Here is a 19,030-nt window from a genome sequence, read left to right as displayed (position 1 = left end):
TTGAGGAAGACCGAGGATTGACAGGCGCGAGAGTCTGCTGCTTGGAGGCGGGCGGATGTGGTAAGTCCTCCTTGGAGGGAGCGTCGGCGGGAGCATCTTCTGTTCGGGCCTTCTTCGAAGGGGTCTTGCTACTTTCCCCTCAATCCCTTTTGCTGTCCTTCTTCGGGACAGAAGAGTCGGCAGCAGCTTGGTAATGTTCGAAGAAGTCCCCGGAGTCCATGCCTGCACAAAGAATAACATTTCAAACAATGAGATTAAAGGGTCGCAGAAAAACAGAGGTTAGAGTAGAAGGATTACAAAAGGAAGGTACCCGAGCTACACCTACTGGTCGTAACATTATCTACTGAACTACCTAGTTCCTGGAAGAAATCTGAATTTAAAGAAGGGGCGTTCCTAAAGTTGTCGTCCCCATCAAATAGGTGGATGGGAATTGGCAAGTTATTTAAAAACGAGAATGGTGTACCGTATACATCCGATGAATCGTCAGACAGTTCGGCAGGCTCAGCAGCCTTTTGTTTCCCCTTGCCCTTGGGGACCGACGGTTCTGCTGCTCGGTGGGGAACAGCAGGTTCCCTGATTGTAACCCCAGTTGGCCTCCTCCTAGGAGGAGGTGCCTGAGGTTGCTGCTCGGGTCCCTACTCAGATCCCACATCAGCATGGACACCACCCGCCGCGGGTTTGCTAGTCGCAGGTGGGGAGCCCTTAAGGCCAGCCAACCTAAGGTTAGCCTCATTAATCAAGTTTTTTACACTCTTAGCAGCATTTGACATACTGGCTAAGAGTGCTGCTCTCGAATCCATTCCTGGAGTGGGGGTTGGGCGTAACCATGGACCTGGAACACAATGGAACAGTGAAGTATTACGACAAGAAAAATTTAAAGTGCAGGAACTACTGGTTTAAGGATCATTATTTTCCTTACCTCCTCGGGTGAAGGCCAGATTGTCCGCGACGATGTCGGGCGTAAGGAAGTACTCCAGATGATACTTCCCCACGTTGGAGATATGGGTGGTCTCGGACAGAAAGGTGCGTCCGGTCTCTTAGTGGCAAAAATGGAAGAACCCCGTACCGTCTTGGTTAGGGTTGGACTTGAGGTCAAACAGATAATTGACCTCATGAGGGGAAGGGGCTGGCCATTTCTTGAGCTTGTAGAGGATATAGAGCGTGGCCAGCATCCTATATCCGTTCGGGGTAATTTGAAAAGGGCCACCCCGAAGTAATTTGCCACCCCTTGGAAAAATGAATGAAGAGGCAAGGTGGCACCCGCCTCGATATAGTATCTCGACCAGGCGCTATAAGCCCCCCTAGCAGGTTGGCTCGCTGGTCGATGGTAGGTCTAACTAGGGTCACCCCCGTCAGATTGTATTTATTTAAATAATTGGAGACCATGTGAATGGTCACCGTACTTGGGGATACCACGTGCCACTCGGCAGTCGGCTGATCGGCATGGCGAGGACGGGCACGCCTCTGAACTTCGGTTTTAGGAGGGAATTCACCTCGACCACTGGTCAAGGGGGCATCAGCAGAAGGCTGACTTGGAGAAGAAGGGTTGCGTCTTTTTCTAGCCTTAGTTTTTGTTCTGGCCATTTTCTGGGTAGGAGCTGGTGGAGGATTTGGGTTAGAACGTGAAAATGGGATTTCTGGAATCAGCGTGGATGGATTCTCTTCGCCTTCGAGCAGTTGGGCCAAGAGTTCGTCTTCGATAGGTCTTTCTCCCCCCCAAGGGTCTTGCATATGAACTGCAAACAGACAATGGAGGAGATAAGACACAATCTGCGAAGTAGTGTGGGAAGTTGGGATAACGTTGCTCGTGCCTAAATAACCAACAGCATCCTAATCCTACACTAACTTCAACGTGGGTAGTTTAAAAGACGGATAAAAACAAAACAGAAAGAAAAATGTTTTTTGAAAAGAACTTTTTTCGACTCCTGAAGGGCGGGAAAAAATTTCGGTTTTTTCACCTAGCTTAAAGGTTGAATCTTTCGTCAACCTAACGTCCCATATCAGAGATCTTATCTATCAAAATATCGACCTAACCTATACAAGGCATAAAGACGCACTTTTACCAAACAGTAGGCGGATTAAATTCGATTTTAGTTTGTTTAGTAAAATTATATTATTTGTTTTTAATTAATTAAAATATATATTTTAATTTTATATAAATTTTTTATTATTTTTAATTTAATAATATATATTTCAAATTATTAAATCGACTAATTTATAAGACTAGGGGTATTTTGGTCATATTGAAAAATTATTTGATCAAAATCTGGCCCATGGTACTATTTTTTTCCATTTTGCAAAACACGGGGTCCAGATTGTCATTTAACAAAACACAGAGGCTGATCTAGTATTCGGGCACAACACAGGGACCAAACTAGTATTTTTCCTAAAAATAATTTAACTAAAATATATTTTATTTTGTTGAATTAAAATATGATTTTTTTATTTTTTCATTTTATATTAATTTTAATTTTAAATTATATTTTCATTATTTATTTAATTCATTAATTAATCAAATATGAAGACATTTTTTGTTATATTTAAAAAAAGTTTGACCAAAATCTGGTCCATGATAGTCTTTTGTTCCATTTTGCAAAACGAATAATCCAAATTGTTATTTAACAAAACACATGGTCTAATCAATAACTTTTACAAAACATAGGGTCTAAAATGATATTTACCCTAAAAATCTCTCTAATTAATGTCAACAATCTTGTTGATTTTCATATATAAATTAAGGGTTATACTTTTTTGAACCCTGTGTTTTGTCTTATTATCTATTTGGACTTTCTGTTTTGACAAATTATTTTTTGGATCATATATTTAGTAAAATGGTTCAAATAAAATCATAAACTCGGTTTTGGTCAAAGTTTTTTGAAAAAAATTTACAAATAATTCACCAAATTAATAATTCAGAACAAAAACAAAATCATTCTGCCTAACAACTGTATTGTTATATTTATTTTTTTCTTTATCAAAATTGGATTTAGGGATTCATTTGAACTATTTTACAAAACAGATGGTCCAAAAAATTATTTATCAAAATACAAGATTCATATAATTAATGACACAAAACATTGAGTAAAAAATGTAAACCCTATAAATTATATATTTATATAAATTCACTTAGGAAGAAGAGTAAATAACTATTTGAAATTTTGTGTCTTATTGAAATACAAACTTAGTATCTTATATTTTCAATAATGCTCATCTGAATCGTACATATTTAGTGCCGTAAACTTAAATTTAATTAATTAGTTTTTCTCGATACGATCAAATTGTCCTTAGTTACATGTAATTAAGTAATTAAATTTGAAGTGTGACAAAAAAAATAATTAAATTTGAATTTGAAACATATATAACTAAGAACAATTTGGTTATATTGATAAAATTAAACTAATTAAATACTAAATATATATAATTTTAAATTATAAGATAAGTGATAAATATTATTGAAAATATGTGTTTACAAGTCTGTATTTAGATACAGCTCTGATTCTCTGAAGTTATAATTCTCAATGGAGGATTGGATGATGGTACACGAAATACTAAAATAAGATGCTTTATTCGCGGAATACGTGGGTCCCAGAAGGCCAAGCCAAACGACGTGTAGAGAGAAACTTTCCCCCAGTTTGTATAAACTTCTTTTATTCAGTACAATTTAAACTTTTGTAACATTTTCCTTGAAAAAAAAATAAATTTGCGGTTTATAATGAAACGACGCCGTTTCGTGGAAAATAAAATAGAAGAAAACTATGGGCTGCTTCCTCTGTAAATCGGTCTCCGAGTTCGACTCAGAACAAAGTTGGGGGGAGAAGAAGGAGAAGAGCGAATCGGAAATGGCAGGGAAGATGAAGAGCGAGGCCAGCAGTAGCAGCAGAACCAGGAATAATATAATCAACAGTGGCAGAGGGGCAAGTAAGGTCGCCGATTGTGGAAGGAATAGAAGCTCTTGCGGCTACTGTAAATCCCGTGGTCCCACAAGCATCTCTCACGGTTTCTTTTCTCCCCCTCTCTTAAATCTTCTGTACTTGTAATCTCGTTGATTGCTTTTTATTTGATTGGATTGTTTGTTGAGAATTATCCCCATTAGTTCCATCACCAAGCTAATTACATTTCTGTTTTTTTTTTTTTAAATTTTTGGTCTTGGATTATTTGGTCAACGATGGCTCCGAAGTAGATTCTGAAGCTTTTTTTTTTCTTTCTAAAAATAATAATTAGAAGAAATAATTTTTTTTTATGAATTGGAGTTTAAATATGATTTAATATGGAAATTTGTAGGAATATCGATTAGGTGGTTACATATATGCACCGGTATACTAAACACTTAACAATAAGCAACTTTGATTGGCATTAGAAATGTCAAGATTGTTATATCTGGAAAATTAATTATTTTTTTCTCACAAAATTCAACCAAATATGAATTCCTCATCTCTAGCTAATTACTCTGACTGTATTTGGAATTGGCATATGTATGCTAGTTGATTGTGTCATGTGGGTAAGTGACATAATCCATTAACATTATGCAACGGTAACAAGTTTTTATGGTAATTAACAAGCACAAACTTTTAAACAAACCAATGTAATAGTAGCAAAAGTCAGTTCTAATGTTGAGGCTACCAACTATCGAGAACTGATGATAAATTAGATCTGCTTGCGCTCTAATTTTGCACTTTTTGTGTGCTTTTAAACAGTCATGTGTTGACTACTGCTTATTTATCGATTTTCTGATCCCATTGCTGTGGTTTGCAGGTTTGTGGGCGCATAGCCTTAGTGTCAATGACTATCAAGGTTGGTTTGTAGAACTACTTTAGTTCATAACTTTCTAACTTTAACATGCCCGTTGATCATCATGATTGATAATGTGGACTTATCCTCAATACCAAACATCCTTGTATAATTGGGGCCTTAGGGTGCTCACTTTCCAAGCATTTTACTTATTTCAGCCTGCGATGTTACCAAACCTGCGCTTGTGCATTTGATCTTAGATGATCCTATGGTTGTGAAAAAAATATCTTAAACGGAATGCTATCATAAGCAAGGTTTCCATTACTTATAAGTAAGCAATGAATAAATATTCTCATTTTCTTGAGAGCTTTCATTTCAAATCTTTTAATATCTTCCCAGAAAAGACATTTATTAATGTGCTTGGAGGAAATTTAGACTTTATGTGCTAATTTTAATTAATCTTCTGGTGTTCTTATTTTGGTTAGTAATGGATGACTAATTGTTCCGATCTTAATCAATGATATTTTTTCAGATCTTCTTGACCGAGGATGGAGAAGATCTGGTTCTTTCCTTTACAAACCTGAGATGGAAAGGACGTGCTGCCCTTCTTATACAATTCGTTTGAGAGCAGCCGATTTTTCTCCTTCTAAAGAGCAGCTTCGAGTTGCTAGGCGATTGCAAAGGTATACTTTTATTGTATCTTCTGTTAGAATGGTGATTGTGTGTACACCACCATTCAAATGAAAAGATAATGGTTATGCAATTGCAGAAGGTTCTAGTTACTTTACCAAAGCTTCTCAATAATTTTTTGTGAAACAGATAGTTGTTATTTAATTTATAGCTACTTTACAAATTTGTATGGATCTTTTGTTATTTAGTTTGACAGTCCATTTTATTCTACACTCAACATTTGAAAATTGAGCTCTGATAACATTTTATGCCTAGGTTTTTGGATGGCAACCTGGATTCTAATAAAGCTCCCAAACAAAAGGAGGATTCAAGTGCTTCCAAGGAAACACACAGTTGTGCTGATCCTCAAGCTTCAAGTTCAGAAGTTAAAAAAAGCTCACCTAGCAATGGTGCAGAGAAGACTGAGGGAGAATCTTTATTGAATTCTTTAACAGAAAAAATTACTAATGCGATTGACATATGTATTGAGAGTGGGTTGTTTCCTAATGACATTCAATTGCCAAAAGCTTGTGTTAAAAAAGTCTCACAAGGCAAAAGGAAACTGTTTGTGGAAGGATCTGAAACTCTCCTGTACACGAGCAATATTGCATTCCAGATTGCTTCTGCTATAAAACGAGCAAAACAAGCTCTGGAGCATGTCCACCAGCCAAGAATTTCCAAAGACACTGTGGATGAAAAAGAGCTATCTCCCAAAACAATTGCAGAAAAGCTGGCGAGTTCCCTAAATCAGCTGGCAGAAACTTCTGGTCTTTCTGTTAAGGCTTGCAATGGACACATTAATTTTTATTTAGGCGTAAATAAGGCTTATTTGGATGGAAGTTCTGAGATTGTATCTAATTCTGAAGGATCTGCTACTAGACATGAAAGTAAAGTGTGTTCTTCAGAGAATAATTATGATGGTTCCTCTGTAAAAAGGAGAAGGCTTGAGATCCATATGACAAGGTCAAGTTTTGATCCAGAGGAATTTGCCTTGTACAGACGATATCAGATAAATGTACATAATGATTCACCAGACCGTGTCACAGAAAGTTCATATAGGAGGTTTCTGGTTGATTCTCCATTAATCTTTGTTCCTCCAACCAGTGATGGTACAGTTCCACCTTGTGGTTTTGGCTCTTTCCATCAGCGGTATGTGATTGATGGCCAACTTGTTGCAGTTGGTGTTATAGATATCCTCCCTAGATGTTTATCAAGTAAATATTTATTTTGGGATCCAGACTTTGCTTTTCTATCACTTGGCAAGTATTCAGCTCTACAAGAAATAAATTGGGTTAAAGAAAATCAAATTCATTGTCCAAGTCTCCAGTTTTACTATCTTGGCTATTACATTCACTCCTGCAATAAGATGAGATACAAAGCAGCGTATCGCCCTTCTGAGCTTCTCTGCCCTCTACGTTATGAGTAAGTTTTTTTACACAACTATACATAATGATCTACACTATTGGGGTAGTCAAAGTAGAAAACCCTTGGTCTTTTTGTTTGGTTTTTCAATGTGGTAGTTGTGCTTCATAACCTTCTCATTCTCTGTTTAACATTATTCATGAAAGTAATATCTAGGTAAATGGTGGAAGTAAAACAGGAAACATGATTTTCCTATTTACAGCCTGACATAACTTTTTTTTTTTAAATAAAAAAAATTCTAAAACCTATGCTAATCTGACGTTCTAAGTTGCTACTCTTGTTTTAGCTGCAAATTTATAAAACTTGTACAAGTACCTTGGACGTCCAAAGTAGCTTGATATGGCTAATGAGCTGTTATGTGATCATGTGATCTTCCCTTATCCAGGTGGGTTTCGTTCGATGTGGCCAGGCCGTTCCTTGACAGAAAGGCATACGTTGTCTTATCAGATTGTGCTGCCCTACAAGATGGAGAGTCCTCAGCACCAAATGCTCCTGAACAAGCCATGGAAGTGCAACATCATGACAATAGCCTAGAAGACACCAATGATGTTCTTATGCATCAAATGGAAGAGATGGATGATGCTGAATATGATAGCTCTGACATTGATTCAGGTGGAGAATCCAGTGACCCGGAATCTATCCAAGTGGAAGATGGAGATATCGGTAATTTATTAATTGGGATGAGAGGAACTTGTATGAAGTACAAGGTATGTAATATTCATTGTGAGTTATATAGGAATAGGACTAAAACAATTCGGCTCTTATGTTTCTCACTCATGCAGGATCTACAGCGAGCTTTTGGTGCCAGGGAAAGGGGTCACTTGGAAAGTCAGTTGCGTAGATACTTACGTGTTGTTGGAAAAGAGCTTGGGGAGCAAATGGTGTATTCACTTGGGTGATTTGATCACTTGTACATTGGGAATGGCATCACAATGTCAATGTACATTTATGACTTCGTTGCCCAAGTCGTGGTGAGTTTGGGGCTAAAAAAGTAAGGCAATTGTAATGAACTTTCTTCCTCTCTTGTATTACGCTTTGCTTTTACAGTTTCTAACATTGGCCGCGTTCCATATGGTATAAGGATGTGTCTTCATCCACTCGATATCGAATGTGTTTTGTGTTCCAATGATCTGTTTACATGTTTCTTAAATGAATAGAATGGGTTATAGGCGAGTGTATTTTTTTATTGATCTTATCCTTCTCCAATAGGGCAACACGTTATTAAAGGTAGAAAACGGAAAGTAGTGCTTTTTGTTTTTTTCCTCAAGCACAATGAAGGCATATTTAATGAGCTTTTAGATTATTAACAGTCTTTGAAGCAATAAACCATTAGAAGAAACCACGTTGGACAATAACATGACTTTCAAGTGTAACGTTGTCTTATTTTGGTTAGATAAATTTTGGTAGGAGGCAAATTTCTTTTGTTAACAATTATATAAATGAAATACCATAATTATCTTTCAAAAATTTCAATATAATTTTAGGACAATTCTCATATATGAGCTTCACTTTAAGCTCTACCGGTAGTGTTCTTTAGTATTCTCGACCCGTGAACAGTTTTTGATACGATTTTTTTATGACTGTGTATAATGTAGTTGTTTAGAGCATCTTGCAAATTTTCAGAAAATTCTGAATAGTTTACAGATAGAAAATTATGTTCAAACATATTGCTTTCCACGAGCATACAAAAAATTAATCACAAGTGCAATTTGTAATTTTTTTAGAAAAGTAATTTGTTGCTAATTGACACTAGATTATATTATATGTTTAATATGATATTATTCTAATAAGTGAGTTTAAGTTTAATTAAATTTTATTTAAGTTATAAAATGTATGATTTTATTATTTTTAAATAATTATCATTGTAAATGTTATCACCGTTTCTTCCAAAATGTACGGGTCCACACTCTAAGTCCATGGGCCGCTTTCCTGGGAGTTAAGGCCTAGACCGGGCCCATTAGGCGAAGGGAGAACGGATATTGGCTGCCCAAGTCTCAGCAAGGCCCAGAGGACATCCGGGAGGGTGAGCCGGGACCATCATCGGGACAGGAGGTTGCGGGCTCCCAAATCCGAGATTGGGTCGGGACCTCCGAGGATAAACCCGGGTCCTGGTAAACGAACCCGGACCCTGGTGAACGGAGGAGGACTTTGGTAAACGGATCTGGATTGGTTGGCCGAGTTTGGCGTGATAAAGTGTCCCCGATATTGACATCGTCCCAAGAAGCGTGGGGGTTGTCCCCACGCTTAACATGCAAAGGAGGCTACCTTGAGATTGTACGATGTTAGTTCAGAACTGCGCCGTCATTACTCTGACCGATCTTGTCCCCCAAATCTTCCTCGTAGCCCATAACACCCAGACTGAAACACCAGTTTGTCGCATGTCTTAGAATAAGATCTTGTTGGGGTTGGCTCAATGGGCTTCGATTAATGTATGTTTCATATTTCAATCATTTGTATTGGGCTCCCATCAGAGAAGCCAATGGTATTCACACCCTTATTGGGATGGACCAGCCCGGCCCAAGCCCAGTGCACTCATACGCCTATAAATACGAATAGTGGTGCACTGAGGAGGGGATCCTATATTTTGATTGTAAGCAGTTACTCTGCTAAAACTTGCAGAAAACTCTATTATCGAAAGCTTTCTAAGCTCTAATACAACTGTCTTGTGGACTAAGGCTCATTAACGCCCCAACCACGTAAAAACCTTGTTTACTTCTCTTAAATCATTTCTTTTAAGCTCGTTAATCTTTTATAATTATAGTTTCCGAAAAACTCGGTAAACAGTAAAATATCTAAAAAAATATCCTATTTTAATTTGTTTAATTATTTATTATGGTAAAATATCTCAAAAATATCATATTTTAAAAATTTTTAATTATTTATTATTTTTAAATAATTATCATTGTAAAATATCTCAAAAATACCATATTTTAATTTTTTTAATTATTTATTTTATTTTATTTAAATTTAAATGGTATTTAAAAATTACCGTTAAATATAATAATAACCTGTTAAATATAAGAATATTATGTTAAATTTAATATTGAAATAATATATATGAATTATAAAAAGAGAATTTACCCTGTATATGAGATTTTAAACTATTTTTTCAATTTTACGATTTTTTGAAATATTTTTCATTTGTATTTTTTTACTGTTCATATTAATATTAATATTAAGTTTTATTTTTATTTTTACGACTGATTCTCTTCCTTTTTTCTTGCCACAACTGTCTTTTTCTTCCCCTTTTCTTGCCCACGACCTTGAAAACCCAGAGTTCTTTCTCATCACCAAGCAGTCCAGCTGGTATCGATGCAGCGCAGAGGTTACTCATGGTGGCTTTGGTGTCTTCTTCTTCCCCACTCCTTGTCCACAATTTTGGAAAACCAGGCCCTCTTTCTCATCGCCAGCTAGTCTGGCTGGTGTCTCTGCAACTCAAAGACTACCAGATCTACTCACCAACCAATCCTGTCTCTGTTTCTGATCTCAGAGACTACCGACCCTCTGTCTAGTGAGTTATTTTACTTTATTCTCTAATCTATACATTTTTCTTGAAATATTTGAAACTAAATTTAACAAAACCCACACCATGTTAGAGTTGTAGAAGCTTGAATCTGAAGGTGATATACTACCTAAGAATCTATAATCTTGACAAATTAAAAACAAGATTTAAAGAAATAACCAAGAACAAGTAAAAATTCACACCAAGAAATTTTTACAAGGTTCACCACTACACAAAGTAATGGCTAATCCTTGGGACCTAGTCCAGAAAGAAATCCACTAAGATATGAAATGCAAGTTTTACAGAGTATCTCTCAATTTACAATCAACACAATAAATCATCTATACTTGTCTCTCTTGCAACAATCCTTAGCTTGAACTAGTTGAATCTTCACACTTGAACTCTTGCAGATCCAGCTTTCTTCCAATACTCAGCTTGATGAACAATCACAGCTAGCCATGGATGAACAACCTCTCAAGATTCAGTTCTTCAATCCTGTAAAAGAAAGATAACCAAAAACAAACTATACGAAAAACATATACCACATGATCCACGGCTGAGAAAATCAATTAACCCATATATTTATAGAACTAAGATCTAACTAACTCAAAAACCCAGCCATGCTCTCAAACAGAAAATCGTTAGAGAAACTAATTAATTCCACTACCACTGAAAAACCCGAAACCTAATGATACAGTCATATTCAGACAAAGCCACGTAAGCAAGCAGTCAATTTAAAACAATGTCCAACAGCCAGATGCAACTGGCAAAACAGAAGATAAACCAAAATTCTGTCAAGATACACAAAACAGATGGAACTAAGAAACTAATAGATGAATCATGAAATTGCCAAAAAACAGGAAACACAAAGTAAGACACTTACAATCTCCCCCTTGGCAATTTTATGATCAGTGCAAAAAAAATAAGAACATCAAAATAAACAAAACAACAAACCACTCAAAAACCACCCAAATCTCCCCCTCAATGATCATAAACGAGCCGAGCGACGAAGTCTGCCACGCATAAGCTTCCGCGGAGGAGATGAGGATTGAGCAGGAACAGAGACAGAAGGACCAGCAGAAGCAGAAGCAAACTCCCCCTGGACAGTACCCGGAGCCTTATCAGATGCAGTAGGTGACAACTCCCCCTGGGAATTAGCCGGAGAAGGAGCAGACTGAGGCACTGAACCAACCCCCTGAACAACAGAAGGAGAAATAGTCTGAACAACCTGTCGAAGACCAGCCAATTGAGCCAAAACCCTTCGTTCAAAAACCTTGGAACGCTATTGAGATTGCAGCAATGAATTCTGAAGACTGTCTAACTATGATTGCTGAGTGTAAAGCATTTCAAACAACTTGTATTTCCAGGAGGCAGGAGGTAAGCCCTTCAAAAGGGGATATTTCAGAGGCTGTGGAGGAGGAACAGGCTTGGAGGACAGAGGCTGAAACGACTTGTCAAGAACCGGAAGAGGTAAGAAAACATCTTGTGAGGTAAACTTAGGATGAGCAGCCAATGTGACCTTGTGAACCAAGCAGGGATACGGAAGAAACAACCGACGACTCTTGGTCAGAAAAGCTTGATAAATCCTGTCAAAGATAAGCACAGACAAATCTATGGAAACACCAGTGCCCACAGCAAAAAGAAAACGGCCAATATCAGCAGTGACTGTAGAAGTATGAGAATTCGGAATCCAATTTGTTAGAGCAACCTTATGCAACACACGATAGAAGCTAGTTAAAGAAGGAGTAGGAAAATCATTAGAAACCTCATTCCAGCAAAAATCTGATTGACCTGTCAACTCACGACCCACTTGATTTAAATCAGGAGCATACTCAGCATTAAAGATAGCATCAGTAACCAAAGGTATATTCAGTAAAGCCCTAATAGTGGATGGAGCAAAAGAAACACGCTTACCGAATCAATAAGATAGACCATCAAAATTTGTCTTGATGATAATATCAAACATGTGTATGTGATTGAATGATAATTTTTTTATAAGGCTAGCTAGCTAGTTTGCAAATTTTTTTGCTATTATGGACCACCAGATGTTTGTTGAATTGTCTTAGTGGACAGTGTTGTGTGCTTGAGTTCTTTTTGGCATAATTGTCTTTCTAATTCTTCTTTGTGCTATCTTTCTTTTACTATTAAATGATTTCATCAAATAATTGCAGCTGACTTATTTATATATTTGTCAAAAATTTTAATAGGGGTGTTCATATAAACCGCAAACCGTGGTTTGGAACCAAACCGCACCGCACCAAACCGCCAAAAATCATAACCGGTGAAACCGTTTTTTATGGTTCGGTTTTAACCGGACCGCTCAACTTTAATGGTTTGGTCACGGTTTCTAATTTTTTAAAACCAATTAAACCGGACCGGACCGTGATTTTTTCTAAAAAAATAGTTTTTAGAAATGATGGTTCAAAGATTTGAACCCCTACACTTAAGTTAATATAAAATCTACCAAACCATCCAAGCCAACACAATTTAATTGTTTAGGATATGTTTTTAGTAGTATTTAATACATGCACAAGTTTCCAAAACTAATAAAAGAGAAATGTAAAGTCCCACATTGTTTAGAAAGTAAACATTTCTTTTTCCCACTTCTATAAAATGATTCAAAATACTTACACTTACAACAACAAAGAAAATAAGCTTCTTGTAGACTTTTAAGAAAGAAAATAAGCTTCTTGTAGACTTTTATGGTCTTAAAAGTAAAGCTAAAATTATTATTATTTAAATACAATTATTTACTTAATTATTTTATAATAAAAAAAGTTTAAAATTTTAATAATTTAGTTATATGGTTAAAACCAAACCAAACCGCACCAAACCGCACCAAACCGTTTATTTATGGTTTGGTTTGGTTTGGTTTTTTAATTTTAATGGTTTGGTTTGGTTTTTCATTTTGAAAAGACCGCATGAGCAGTTTGGTTTCAAAATTCTTCTAAACCGCACCAAACCAAACCATGTACACCCCTAAATTTTAAGTTAGTATTTATATTTTTTCCAATAAAAAAAAGACATATCTAATAAAAAAAAATATATATATAGGGGAATTCTCCTATAGGGGTTTCACTTTAAGTCTTACCAGTAGGGCCTTCAGTGTTTCTCGACCTGTGAATAGTTTTCGGCACGACTTTTTATTATGACCGCGTATATTGTAGCTATTTAGAGCATCTTATAAATTTTCAGAAAATTCCGAATAGTTTACATTACCGAAAACTAGGTTCAAACATGTTGTTTTCCACGCGCATAAAAAAAATTAGTCACGCATGCAACAACATATTTGAACCTAGTTTTCGGTACTATAAACTATTCAGAATTTTCTGAAAATTTGTAGGATGCTCTAAATAGATACAATATACACGGTCATAAAAAAAAAATCACGCCAAAAATTGGTCACGAATTGTAAACACTGAGAGCCCTACCGGTAGGGCTTAAAGTGAAGCCCCTATAGGAGAAACACTGTTCACAGGTAGGGCTTTCAGTGTTTCTTAACCCGTAAATAGTTTTCGGCGCGAATTTTTTTTATGATCGTATATATTGTAGCTATTTAGAGCATCTTACAATTTTTCAAAAAATTATGAATAATTTACAATATCGAAAATTAGATTCAAACATATACTATTAGTAAGTAAAAGAGTATATAAGCATCAGCAGCTCTTCGTCTTTTTTTTTTCCATTTATCTTATAATTACTTTCTTTATATAACGAAATTGTATAACTTTTTTAATTACATATGTTTTTGTTTTGGATTGTTGTGAGTTTTTTTTTATTTTTGCAAACTTTTTCCTCAGCCCCTATATTTTCTCTTTCCTCACGTTACCTGTCTCCTCCGTATTTTACCTCAGTATGCGATGGAATGGGCATTGGCTTCTTCTGTTCTGGGAGGCGATTTAAGACGACATGGGTGGTGGGTTATTATGCTATGTTCTGGAAAAAAAAGCATTGGCCAAGAATGTTTACTTAATAAAAACCTCATTTTTAGGTTTTATCTGTCTGGAAAATTCAAACGTCGGGAAGGGCAGGAAGAGTAAAGAAGGGATCAAGTGTGAATTATCCTATTGCTATTGTTACAAGTATCTTGGCTTTTATTAGATACTTGTCTGCATATGTGATGGTTAGTACTGGGTGTGGGGTTTTGTTCTTGCTGGTGGTAGCAAAACTTCATGCAATATTGCGTCCTTTTATACTTCAAAGAATGAAGATTGATGTTGAGTTAATGCTTCCTCGAAATAAAGAAATCATATCATATGTGGCAATGACAGAGTTTCACCAGAATTTTCAGGATCATCTGTTCAATAAGACATAAGAAATTTATTTATCTGAAGAGAGGAAAATTGGTATAATTTCATTTTTTTTTCTATGTGAGAATTTGTTCATAGGCATTTTATAATGGACAATAACCATAGTGTTTTCTATGATCAAAACTTTAGGTCGTAGTAAACATGGAAAACTTAACAATTTGGTTATTCAACCTTGGAAGAACTGCAACTATCTTGACCTTATACAGGCAATTTCGATGGCTCATGTAACTCCAATATTTTATTGTATGCTATTTTCTTTTTGATCCTCTTCAATTCCACGCATATTTTTTTTTTGGAGTACTCTTGGCAGACTTGTACCCACCCATTGAGCAGACAGTTGAGCAGTGTGTCAAATTTCAGTTTTTGGATTGACTGTTGGTCAAATTATTTGCTCGGAAACACAAGGTGCGTTGCAGTTTATCTATTTGTATTATTTATTAGCTAATGAACTAGCATAATCTCTTCTTCATCTTCTTCCTTTTTTTAGGAGTTGATCTTCTCTCAGTGGACTAAGATTTTGGATATAATGAATTATTATTTTAGTGAAAAAAGGTTTGATGTTTGTCAAATTGATGGCAGTGTGAACCTTGTTGAAAGGAGAGGAAAGGTTTGTTCCAGCTCACTCAATTTATGGAGAACATGAAGCTGTTTTTATCAATGATGTTTTCTTTTTATTGTTTGATTTTGATGTTGGAATGTTCCAATTTTCTGCTCCAATATTCAATAGATTGTTTCTTCTAACCAACTGGGATGCATATAAGTTCCCTGTGTTGGATTTTTAAAACTTAAGCTTTCCACTGATGATCTACCCTTGACCACTCTTTGGCAAGTTGTCTTGAGTGTCCTTTAATTAATTATGAAATCTCAAAGAAATGATAAGTACCTGAAAAGATGCCTAACTAATTTTGAAGTGATGTGAATAATTACTACTCTTGGTGTTGTAAATTTATGGGAAGCATTTGTCTTCTTTGTTCAATGCAACTGTTTTTGTGCTTTTACTTTCAAGATCTACTGCATTTTTATTAACAATTACCAATATTATGTTCTCTATGAGTAAACAGATGCGAGAGTTCAGTTATCTGACTAGAGATTTCAGAATTTTCCTTCAAAGCACCAGAGCTACAGCTGTTGATACCTGTTTTATGTATTCTGGTGGGTTGGAAATTTTAGTGACCATTTGACCTATAGCTATTTGCTTCAATATTGGAAAGAATTTTTTACTCCTTTAAGGATAATTGTGTTTTGCAGGGTCACACGTTCATAAGAGCTTATAGCAAGTTGAAGCTTCAGCATTTGGTGATTGGGGAAGGGCATTTTAAACTAGAAAAATTGGCACCGAATACTTCCGATGTTGGAGAGGTTTGCTTTATTGGTTTTCATTTTCATACATATATTTAAATTGGCTTGCCAGTTATCTGCTTGGTGTCATCAACATAATTAGGAGATTTGGATGTACTTTTCCTTAAATCTGTTCAGATTTCATTCATGCCATTGATTGACTATCTTAATTTGATCTCTTCTTTTTTTTTGCCTATTTATTGGGGCTACGTTATAATGCACAAACGAATACACCTGCATCGTATTGCATAATACGAATAATACAGCAGAAACTGCACTTTTCTGTGGTGTTTAATTTATTATTTCCATGACACTATTTTCTATTCAATTAAGATATTTTCAGAGGCATAAGGTGACTGCATTAAGATTCGAAGTACTACTTCCTTTCTTAGCTAACTTATGACGTGAAAACTCAGTGAGGGCATATAACAAGTAGTTTGCCACAGAATGTCGTCTACCGAATATTTGCTAAATTTCAACCTAAATAAGATGTTTCTCACATTTCAAAAGTTGGTATTGACAATTGACGGGTGTCACCAAATTTATTATTGATTTTATTAATTCTTTATATTAACTTCTTCATTATAGCTGTAAATAAGAGTAGATATTACTACTGTTCAATTTATTATTCAAAAGACAAAGTTAATAGAGAGGGGTTTTGGAAAATAAAAATAAAAATAGTAATAAAAACAATTAAAAATAAAATTAATAGTTGAAATAGGTAAGAGGTGATTCTCCACACCACTAAATACTCATTCAAGCATTTTAATAATAATATTGATTTATATTCTCAATTAAACTATTAACCTTGCAGATAATACTTAAACGGGCAATTATCTCAATTTCTCTATTATAATTAATTAAAGCTAAGCGCTTTTAACCCTTTTTACCAAGCAATAAACCCATTAAGCATGCGATTTATTTAACCTAGGAAAAACATTATACTTTGTGCAAACAAGTTAATCTAGGCAACAAATTCTTTAGGCATGCAATTCATTTAACCTAGGTTCTATTTTTTATCACAATTAAAATACCTGTCACAATATCCTAATTGTAATTTATCACTTTATTTAGAATCCTAAACTATTATGTGAATAACAATCCTAAGATGATAGTAGAACAATGCAAAACCCTAATTAGTGGCCATCTAAACAAGATTTTACAAGATTCATAACATTCAAATAGAAAAATAGAAACAATTTAATATAAGGGAATAGAAGATCAATGAAAATTATTAAAACTCAAAAATCATATTTAGGGCTTTGAAGTCACCCTTAACAATAAGCACAACAATAAATAAAAACTAAAATTACTAAAAGAAAAAGAGTAGAAGAGAATGCCTCTCTAAAAGAGAGAGAATAGAGATAGTTTGTTTTCAAATAGAGACAGACATCTATTTATCATAGTCTCATACTAACAAAAACTAATCAAAATAAAATTTAAAATTTAAAACTTTTACTTAAACTAAAACTAATAGATATTAATTTTCTTTTAATATTATTATAATATCTCCAATTTTCTAATTTGGAGTAAAAAAAAATTTGTATTCCTCAAAAAACTGAATTTTTCCTTGCAGCTAATCATATTTTGGTGATATCTCCCTCGATATAACTTCGAATTGGACGGTTCAATATGTTTTAGAAAGCTTAGAAAAATATCTACAACTTATATTTCTTGAATAATTTCCAAAATATGGCTAGAACAATCTCAAACTTGCTTGTGAAATTTCAGCTCCAGCTGTGTCTCAGACTTTAGTTCAGATTTTTATATTTTATTTTCTTCGTAAAAATACACAATTTTCTATAAAACCAAATAAATCAAATCAAAATTAAATATTTCTAAATAAAAATATATATTAAATTAAAGTCATTGAAATATTAGTTCAAACTTAACTTATTTTTATATAAATAAATATGTATTTTTACTCTTAAAATTCCTTCTTACCCAAAAATCACAAAATATCAAAAAAAAAAAAAATTTAAATTATTAAAATAACTAAAAACTAATTGTTGCGCAGTTCTTCGCCAACAGGTAATTAAAAAAATAAGAGGAAGGGAATATTGCTTAACGATGAACCGAAATAGATGAATGATCTTTGTAAATGGACTGATGACACAATTACGTTTTTTAGGTGGTTCAAAGGTTAAAATCATTCTACTCCACCAGCCAATAATATTGCTATATGTTTGATATTCTTTTACAGGGTATTTCCTTACACAATAAAATCCAACCCTTTGTAATTCTCAGGGTCTCCATATTTATAGGAGAGGACACCTGGGAGTTGGTAAGAAGGTCATCCTGTGACCTTCTTACTTGTCATGTCATTTCTGTAACATTCATGATTAATTCCTAAAACCTGACACATGAATTGTGGTCTAATCAATATGTAAGGGGGATAATGGGCCGCACGGCCCAACCCAGTTGTGGGTGCCTGAATACGCACGTTCACGCTGCGTGTCCGAGAAGTCAGGGATATATCAGACACGTGATGTCTGATATATGCACGTTTACCTTGCGTGGTTGACTTTACAAAAGGTCACAGCCTCCAACTCTAGCTCGTACCACGAGCTGGATGCTTCCCTCGACCTGTGGCCTTCAGAGTCCAGACTCAGTCCTTAAGTAATTTTGACGAACTTTTGGATACCCCGAGCTAACGAGGTAGGACCTGACGACAGCAGCTCCGGTAGGGGGATCCACGTGGCTGATATGAATTAGGCCGTATCTCAGCTCGCTAATAACCCATGGGAAAATTAGGACGTACACTAATAATTTCTAAGCTTAAGAAAATTTAAAATATATGATGAAAATTGAACAATCCTTTAGTGACATGTTTTTCCTGCAATGAGAATAGAGCCTTTCTATTTGAGAACATTATAAGAAGCTTAATAGAGTACATTATGCCACACGATAGATGGATTTCGGAATAATAGCAAGTTCCAAACATTCCTTACGCTCCCTTCAAACACATAGGAGAAACTAAAGCATTATCGAATTATTTGAAAGAACATTTTACGCAGCCATAAATTTTGCCCAATAATTAACACTAAAATGTATATAAATT

General features: G+C 35.1%; 1 protein-coding gene and 1 long non-coding RNA gene across 6 annotated transcripts; both read left to right on the top strand.

Moving 5' to 3' along the window:
- Positions 1–3,690: 3,690 nt before the first annotated feature.
- LOC133798287 (arginyl-tRNA--protein transferase 2-like) lies at positions 3,691–8,005 on the top strand. Its single transcript, XM_062236526.1, has 6 exons — positions 3,691–3,996; positions 4,753–4,791; positions 5,261–5,411; positions 5,674–6,819; positions 7,205–7,526; positions 7,602–8,005. The coding sequence occupies exons 1-6, from the start codon at positions 3,756–3,758 to the stop codon at positions 7,716–7,718; spliced, it is 2,016 nt and encodes a 671-aa protein (XP_062092510.1). The 5' UTR covers positions 3,691–3,755; the 3' UTR covers positions 7,719–8,005.
- Positions 8,006–14,093: 6,088 nt separating this feature from the next.
- Positions 14,094–16,161, top strand: LOC133798286 (uncharacterized). 5 transcript variants are annotated; one of them, XR_009875815.1, is made up of 5 exons: positions 14,103–14,667; positions 14,761–15,036; positions 15,119–15,238; positions 15,693–15,783; positions 15,880–16,161. It is a non-coding gene; the product is annotated as an uncharacterized LOC133798286 (long non-coding RNA). The 5 variants fall into 5 exon arrangements; XR_009875813.1 differs by having other exon boundaries at positions 14,094–14,237; positions 14,313–14,667; positions 14,761–15,783; XR_009875812.1 differs by having other exon boundaries at positions 14,094–14,667; positions 15,119–15,783.
- Positions 16,162–19,030: the final 2,869 nt, after the last annotated feature.

The sequence above is a fragment of the Humulus lupulus genome, chromosome 8 (assembly GCF_963169125.1).
Source record: "Humulus lupulus chromosome 8, drHumLupu1.1, whole genome shotgun sequence".
Classification (NCBI taxonomy): Eukaryota; Viridiplantae; Streptophyta; class Magnoliopsida; order Rosales; family Cannabaceae; genus Humulus; species Humulus lupulus.
The sequence above is the reverse complement of the archived record's forward strand: the minus strand, read 5'-3'. Positions and strand labels throughout refer to the sequence as shown.

What these genes read in the sequence shown, in the direction of transcription:
- LOC133798287 (XM_062236526.1), top strand. Translation starts at nt 3,756, where the DNA reads ATGGGCTGCTTCCTCTGTAAATCGGTCTCCGAGTTCGACTCAGAACAA. An exon ending in TCCCACAAGCATCTCTCACG is followed by an intron (nt 3,997 to 4,752) that starts GTTTCTTTTCTC and finishes TGTGGTTTGCAG; the next exon opens with GTTTGTGGGCGCATAGCCTT. An exon ending in GTTGCTAGGCGATTGCAAAG is followed by an intron (nt 5,412 to 5,673) that starts GTATACTTTTAT and finishes TTTTATGCCTAG; the next exon opens with GTTTTTGGATGGCAACCTGG.